At 36.3% G+C, this 8,328-nt stretch overlaps 1 protein-coding gene and 1 pseudogene across 1 annotated transcript in view; one reads left to right on the forward strand and one right to left on the reverse strand.

Moving 5' to 3' along the window:
- The window catches only part of LOC126634479 (pentatricopeptide repeat-containing protein At4g26680, mitochondrial-like), a 39,121-nt gene extending 33,547 nt beyond the window's left edge, over window positions 1-5,574 (forward strand). The window contains exon 2 of the mRNA XM_050305009.1: window positions 4,929-5,574. Within this exon, the coding sequence (XP_050160966.1) occupies window positions 4,999-5,430 (432 nt within the window). The 5' untranslated portion in view covers window positions 4,929-4,998 and the 3' untranslated portion in view covers window positions 5,431-5,574. The remainder of the gene's footprint in view (window positions 1-4,928) is intronic.
- A 237-nt stretch (window positions 5,575-5,811) lies between these two features.
- On the reverse strand, window positions 5,812-7,900 carry LOC126634478 (uncharacterized; annotated as a pseudogene).
- Window positions 7,901-8,328: the final 428 nt, after the last annotated feature.

The raw sequence follows: 8,328 nt of genomic DNA on the forward strand, positions 1-8,328 counted from the left end.
GTATCTTACAATAAGTGGGTTAGAATAAGTTTGTTTAACTTGCTTGGTTTAGACCTTTTTGGGTTAGCTTTAAAGGGGTTAGGTTTCATGTCTCATCCTCTTTTACTTGTATCTTTTGTGTTTTCATTTCTGAAGGGGGTAAGGTTTATGTTCCTCGTTCTTTTTCATGTTCTTTTTCTCCTTTTCTTTGTATTATGAGGGGTAAGGTTTATATTCCCCCTAACTAGATGTAACTTTTTTTTTTCATTACCAATACAATTTCCCTCATACCGCCGAGGATTTTTTTTTTTTTTTTTAACTTGCTTGGATTTTTAGTCTTTCTTAATTTACATTTTTTTTTTTGGGGAAATCAAAATTAACTTTTTGACAAATTTTGTTCAATACAGATCGCCTGTTTGGTTAAAGAGATCCAAATGGTTTATGCATATGTCACGGGTTGATAGATGGCCCTTTTTTTCTTGATAACATATATGGCCCTTACTACTTTGAAAATCTTTCTTCACTCATAAAATTAACAATGTTGTTTGTACCATACTTAGGGCATCCTTATTTAGATCTCGTATAAATACTCGAATGACTCAAATGTAATTATGTAATAAATGAATGGGTAAATATGTAAAAAGGGGAGGAGCCCTTAGTCTATAAAAGGGTCTCCTCACCATCACAATCGAAAGGGCTCTCTCACCCTCAGAAGCTCATCCTCACATACAAAGCTCTGACCCTCACAATCCTCTCACAAACAGATAAATACAATATCAGTGTAGACGTAGCCCAAACATTGGGGTGAACCACTATACATCTTGTGTTCTTTACTTTCTTGCAGATTCACGGTCGGATTTACGTTGTTCCAAGACCTCCGGTTTTGTGCATCAACAAATGTACAAAAAATAAACTTCGATCACTGCCACTCTATTATTTTACTTTAATCTAAAGTAGTTTTCCAAAATGGCATTATTCATCCTGTTTATGAAAATGTGCTTTGATGTTGACTGAATTACGATCGTGCCATTGCGTGTGTGCTCGTTGTGCTTCAGCTGGGTTAGGGCTTTATTTTTTGGCTGACACATGCCATTGAAAAGGTGTAAGCCCTGAAAGATCAAATGTTCTTCTTGCCCTCTCTACATTCCAAATCCAATGGATAGATTGGAAAATGACATGGGTCTTTGGTCATTCACGATTGGGGGTGTTTGGGTGCGATGGGATTGAGGGAGTGGGTGAGGATTGTGGTGGTGTTGCAGAGGGTGAGGGTTTATCAATGGTATGGCCTTGCACAGCTTCAAGGATAGAGAAAGCGAGAGAGAGAATAAGAGAGTGCTTGCTGTTCGGGCTAGAATGTCCCTCGCATTACTCCCTTTGTCTTGCCTGTCAGCCAAGGTTTGCTACTTGTTTTTCTGCATCATGAGTTTGGAATTAATTTGAAATGTGCTTTTATGGGGCCTTTGGTAGGCTTTCAAGCTCACAATCAAAACTAAGGAAGATCTGAGCATGCCACTATTATCTTTGTTTAACAGATTGTCTTTTTAGTCTTTAGATAAGTTGATTACTTGCGCCACAATTTACTTAGACTTCTGAGTTCAAAATGATTGTTTACAGATGGGTTAAGTCCATAAAAAGTTCTTTTCTATGCCTTGTAAACAAGGGCTTGTTGATCATGTATCATATACCTAGAGAAAATAATATTTAATAAACAACTGATTGAATCACATTATTGCTAGCTCATTATGAAGTTAAGCCCACCCCTCCCCCTTAGTGTAGATAATATTGTTTGTTAAAAAAAAAAATTTAAACAACTGATTGAATCACATTATTGCTGGCCCATTGTAAGGCTAAGCCCACCCCATCTCCCTTAATGTAGATAATATCATTTGTTCAAAAAAAAATTCATTTGACAAATAATTTAATCACATTATTATCCGCGTGCGAAAGATCTTTTTTATAATCGGCATTACAACCTTTTAAGATGAAAATTGCATTATTCCAACTTGGAACTTGCCACTCTTGTTCCTTAAAGACTTAAAAAGTAAACTGTATGATTTTTCCTCTATTTTAGGTCATGTGTCAATGAGTACCCCACCATTTAGACAACCCTTTTTTCAATTATTACAGTTTTCTGTTAATTTTAATTAAATGTCTCACTCCATAACTTCAAGACCGTTCTTCAAATCAACGTAACACATCAATCAGGATCCTCATATATATAAATAGTTGATTTTTCAAACTTGTTTAAATTTGATTAGTTCAACCTTCTCATCTTTTGAGATTTCTATGGAAGAATAATCCTCCGAATGCCAAAAAATCTTTTGGTATAGCCAACTGATACGACAATCTTCATTCCTAACTTATATTATATGCATGTTGACTGTTGGGTAACCCATATCCATGAAGTTTATTGATTCACCAAGCACCCACGCACGTCCAACTACAACCAAACTATTGTGTTTAGTTTATGATTCACTAGTCTTCATGCACGCGCTCACGCGCATGCAGAAGGCATTTTTTGAATCATGGCATGTTGCGCGTGACTTACACGTTTTAAATGTATTTATATGTGTAAATTGACAAAAGAAAAGTCAAATATATGAAGTATATGAATAATCTTAGATCATGCTAGAACAAACCCCTCATAAATCAATTAAAGCAGTTGAATCCACATAATAAAATCGGTCTCTATTAAATTTATATTAAGAATAGAGAAAATAATATTTAATAAACAACTGATTGAATCACATTATTGCTAGCCCATTGTGAGGCTAAGTCCACCCCATCCCCTTTAGTGTAGATAATATTGTTTGCTCAAAAAAAAAAACAAATAAACAACTGATTGAATCACATTATTGCTAGCTCATTGTGAGGCTAAGCCCACCCCCTCTCCCTTAGTGTAGATAATATCGTTTGTTAAAAAAAAAATCATTTGACAACTAATTTAATCACATTATTATCTGCGTGCGAAAGACCTTTTTTATAAACGGCATTACAGCCTCTTAAGATGTTTTGAACGTGTTTAAAAATAGAGAAAATAATATTTAATGAACAACTGATTGAATCACATTATTGCTAGCCTATTGTGAGGTACTAATTATAAAGAATAGAGAAAATAATATTTAATAAATAACTTATTGATTCACATTATTGCTAGCTCATTGTGATACTAAACCCAGCCCCCTTCCCCCTTAGTGTAAATAATATCGTTTGTTCAAAAAAATATATATATCATTTGACAACTAATTTAATCACATTATTATCCGCGTGCAAAAGATCTTTTTTATAACTGGCATTACAACCTATTAAAATGTTTTGAACGTATTTAAAAATAGAGAAAATAATATTTAATGAACAACTGATTGAATCACATTATTATTAGCCTATTGTGAGGTACTAATTATTTGAAAGAAAAAAAAATTGTACAAAAAAATTTAATTATTAAAAAAACACTGTTAAAATGACGAAAACATCACTACCACATTTGATGCATTATTTTGGGTTGATTTTGAACTTTTTTATTTTGGGGGTATTTTTGTCCACTTATTTTTTGTGAAGCTTGTGACCCCAAAAACACTATTCACTTTAGGCTTGGCATTATATATAGAGATGAAACTGGAATTTGAATACAAGAGAGCAAACGTGTCCTTAACAAACTTAGAAATAACCCACATCTCCATCCCCATTGCAGAAGGAGAGTCCAATGGAAAAAGTTGCTTAGCTTCCTCAAATTCTTTTCCTCGAGTTTGGTTGTGCCATTTGATTATTATTTTTATTTAGGTAAGAAATTAACTTAATTAGCTCCTCAATAGATGAGATTAAGGAGGGGTTTCTTCTCAGCATAATTTGTTACTGATTTACGAAACTTCGCACATTTGATGGAAACTGTTTATATTATAAATCACACTATAAAAATTTCATATTTTATTATTATTATTATTATTATTGTAGATATGACCTTTATAATGTTATTTACAATATGCATGAAGTTTCGTAAATCGGTAACAAAACATTTTAAGGAAGTACTCCTCAATCTTAAGGGTCAAGCTTTCCTCTTTAGGACGTGTTTACTAATCCGTAATCAAATTGAGATGAATTGAATTGAGGAAGAATTGGATTGAGGAAGAATTGGATTGAGGATGAAATGAAATGAGGCGGAATCAGAATCAGATTCCTGTTGAAGTTGTTTACTAAAACTATCTGGAATTGGAATAAAGTTTCATAAAGCTATTTACTAATTCAGCAAAATCGGAATATAAACCAGTATGATTACTAAAATGCCCTTGTCCCAAATCAAATATTTTATATACTTTTTTTTTAATAAAATTTGATATAGTATATAATATTAAGAAAAAATTAAATTGCTTTTTTATTTCATAGACACAGTAAAATGATTTTTTTTTAATTTTTTTTTTATAAATTTAAGTATTTACTTTAATATCTAAATTTTCTCGTTGAAGTTATAGTTTCTTCTCTTCGACATATGTATGGAGTTGTGCATAATGTGAGTCTAGGGTTAAGGATAATCTTGGAAATAATGAAAGTAAGTGAGGGCATAAGGGGAAAAAATCATTCCGATTGCTTGAAATTGGATTCCATTTTTTGTGTGGGCCCCACACACTTTTGATTCCTCTAAATTTTAGTAAACACATGTATAATCCGTAATTAGAATTAGATTCTTTATTATCATTCAAATGCCATACAAAAAACATGTGGATACCACCAAAGAAGAAAATTTGAAATTTTAGAGGGCAATAACATTTCTCTGTTAATAATCCTATTTATCATTTCTCCGGCGAATGCCATACATTTCCCGTTGCTTTTGCTCGACATGGGATTCAATGCACGACGGTGCTCGCTTGTTGCTCGACGATTGTAATTGCCGCAGTGAATCAGAGAGTCAGAACTCATTGCCCGCCATTTTCTTCATCCTCTGCCCCTCCATCAAGGTTAGTCGGTCAGAAGTTGATTTGAACTCTCGAATCAATCCAAGAATTTAACTCCAGAAAACCCAATTCGATGAACAAATTCGCAATTCGTCAGTTTTCGAGTTTGCTCAATTCGATTCCGAAAGAACCCACCGTTACAAACCCCACAATTTCTGGGAAATTGGGGAAAAGGAATCGGAATCCAATTCATATACCCCACAGAACGATCCCTTTACCCAAGGGGCTGGACCTTGATTTGCGTAGAGCTGATGTTGCTTTGGCGTTGTATAGAGAAATGCGGGGTTGTAGGATTTCGCCAAATGTTTACACTCTTAATAGGGTGATGGCTGCTTCCTGTAAATTGGGAAAATTGGAGAACGCTGTTAAGGTGCTCGAGGAGATGGAGTGCATGGGTTGTAGCCCTAGTGTGGTGTCCTACCATACACTTATTGCAGGGCACCGTGATAAGGGCCTTCTGAGTTCGTCTTTGAAGTTCAGAAACTTGATGGCGAAGACTGGATAGCACCCTACTGTGGTAACTTTTAACACACTTTCTGCCCTTATTGTCGGGCAGTATGTGCGAAAGAATGCGGATCGTGCCCTTGAGTTATGTTTGTCACATCCTTACGTTGTAAAGTCAATTGAATTTCATCACTTCCAATCTCAATCATTATGTCCTGGTACTGGAGGAAATAAGGAATGGCAATTAAGTTCAGGCCATTCCTTCTTGTTTTGTTGCTCCAAAAATCCGGCTCAAACTCTTCCGATTAGACCCGATTCTCGGGTTTCTGCTCCAGGTGGCACGGCACTTGTGTAACTGCAAGTCGAGCGTTTGCAAATACCAACTATGGAGAGAGATCATATCATACAATAGAGACCTAGAATGCAAAAGACACCAAAATAATAACTCTTTAACAGCGTAATGATACTAATCTTGGTTAAACGGTGCCAAATATGCGTACAACAAATCAAATGTTTTCGTCAGCTGTGTGTTAAAAGTATCGGAATTACAATTTCCATCTAGCTAGGACCTGCTCGAACCACCTATTTAGATATAATCAGAGATTCTCACTGCGTCATTATTCATCTTCACCAGCTTCAGCAGCAGCTATCTGGGAATCCAATGTGTTTTATCAGCTGCTCGCTTACTGTTTTTGCCACCGATACCATGTCAAGAATGATTCTTGGATCTAGGCCTGCACCACCCCGTTTGGTCAACCCGCAGATGTGCCCCTGCCTATTGACGGAAATAGAAACAGCCGAGCTCATTTGTGATTCCTCTTCTGAAGTGGCATCCACAATATAGTGCTTACCTACCTGAAAAATATATGCACATGACTCAGTACAGGGCTAAAAAGCATTTGCAATTTGCCAAGGACAGAAGGGATGGTTAAATTTTGTCACCTTTGTTAATGTAACTATGACAGGGACCTTAGATGTGTCAAACCGCAGAAATTCCTCGTCACTTACATCAACCTCTGGTTGCTCATCGCCTGATGCACCAGCTGCAACATTTACTCTTGGGATGCCTGTATCGCTCAAAGCAGCCTTTGGGAACATCAGTTCTTTTTCCTTTCGTTTTTTCACTTTATTGGAAACAACAATTAAGTGCACTTTAACACTTGTTCCTTGCTAGCCACACTAAATTTAATGTGTAAAAATTAAGATCGACAAAGAAATTATGAAAACACTTTAGAGACTCTGAGTTGTCAAATATACCTGCTGCCATCACAAGATACAAATCGTTATAAAGACTGGTTTGCAAGAGCACTAAGCTCAAACTAGGAAATATCAGGATAGAATTATTTTTACTTTATAATTTATTTATGTTCAATGACATTATATAAGTAATGTATAAAGAAAATCAAGTACCTTTATAGCAGCACCTAGGGCATCTAGAAGATTCCCATCTGAACTGACAACAAGGCCGTCAATGTAAAGATCCCAACAGATCTTTCCTTCCACAACTACCAGAGAGGAGAGATCAATTCCAGCACCTGAGACAAACAAAGGCACCTATATTTTCAACTGCGCAATTGGATGAGAATCCATTGCCAAAAGAGAAAACAGACCAGATCCACTTTCACCACCCAAGAGGCAACATCGAAGAGCCACCGAGAGTTCTGCTGACAGCTCCTCACCCCCTCTACCCTGCAGAAGTAAAAAAACAACAGCTTTACAATAAGTATAAATGCATTGGTCCTACAAAAGCAAAATAGATATTCATTCTCTGCAGTGGACCAGCTATTCGTACCAAAAGGAGAAGTTCAGATTCTCTAATGAACAACGAACAATAAACTGAGATATAGTGCCTTCGTATTTTATCAGAGCGTGAATTCAACAAAAACAGAGTAGTAAACCGTCTACAGGATCGTGAAGAAAGCAAGATGTCTATATAACCTCAATTCACAAAGTAGAACATGAGAAGGAAGCAGATAATAAAAGTGTTAACCTCAAACATTGGTGCTGCAGTTGGACTGCAATCAACATTTATAAAGACCTTTCCTTTGTCGGGTTGCAGTGCAGTTGGCCTTCCAAGTTCAGCCTGCACTCGGTCAACATTACCAGCAAATATGATAGTATGAACAACAGGGGCAGCTCAAATAATTAGACTAACAAATTACCTAAATTTGATCAAGGACATTCCAATAGCATGTAAGAGTAAGTATGCGCTTAAGATCAAGACCGCAGTTATACCTTCACACTGGCAATGACATCTGTAGCACCCATCCTGACCCTTGCCGAGCCATTTGGCTGGGCAACGGCCACAAAGAACGGAAATTATAACGAAATACGTAAAATTTCATGTCACACCAAAAAATAAAATCCATTATTTTTAGTGAAACATATGACAGATATTAACCTGGGAAATGACTCCAGTTTTGACATTGATGGGCCGAGGCGTCAGTCTTTTTCGGCCATCAGAACGAATGTCCTGAGCAATGCCACCCTCTATAAAATGATTTTCTTTCTCCTATGGATAATCCCACCATTTCTGAACACATGATATGGAAAAACATTTCTCATCTAATTAACTTCATAAATATCAAGAAAAAATAATTATTACAGCAACATAATACGTATATAAAAATAATAAAAGCAATAAATTCAAAACTAAAAATAAAGGCGGCAAACGTAAACAAATAGCTCAAAGTAAAGGGCAGCCACTTGGAGTGAAAAATTGTGAACTTTTCAACGATTACTAACAAGCAATGAGGACTAATTACGGGGCAGAGACGATGCTAATGAGTGAGAGTCGGAGTCGGCGACGGCGGCGGCGATGCTGCGGCTGAGAGGAGATGCAGAGGGAAAGACTGTTAGCGGGAACTGCATCTCTAAAAACGACGAGGTTTTAATGGAAGGAATGTTCCCCCATCTTTTATTCTGTGAGACGCTCTAGTTAAACGCCTCGTGTCCTGAA

This window comes from Malus sylvestris, chromosome 9 (genome assembly GCF_916048215.2).
Source record: "Malus sylvestris chromosome 9, drMalSylv7.2, whole genome shotgun sequence".
In the NCBI taxonomy this organism is placed as follows: domain Eukaryota; kingdom Viridiplantae; phylum Streptophyta; class Magnoliopsida; order Rosales; family Rosaceae; genus Malus; species Malus sylvestris.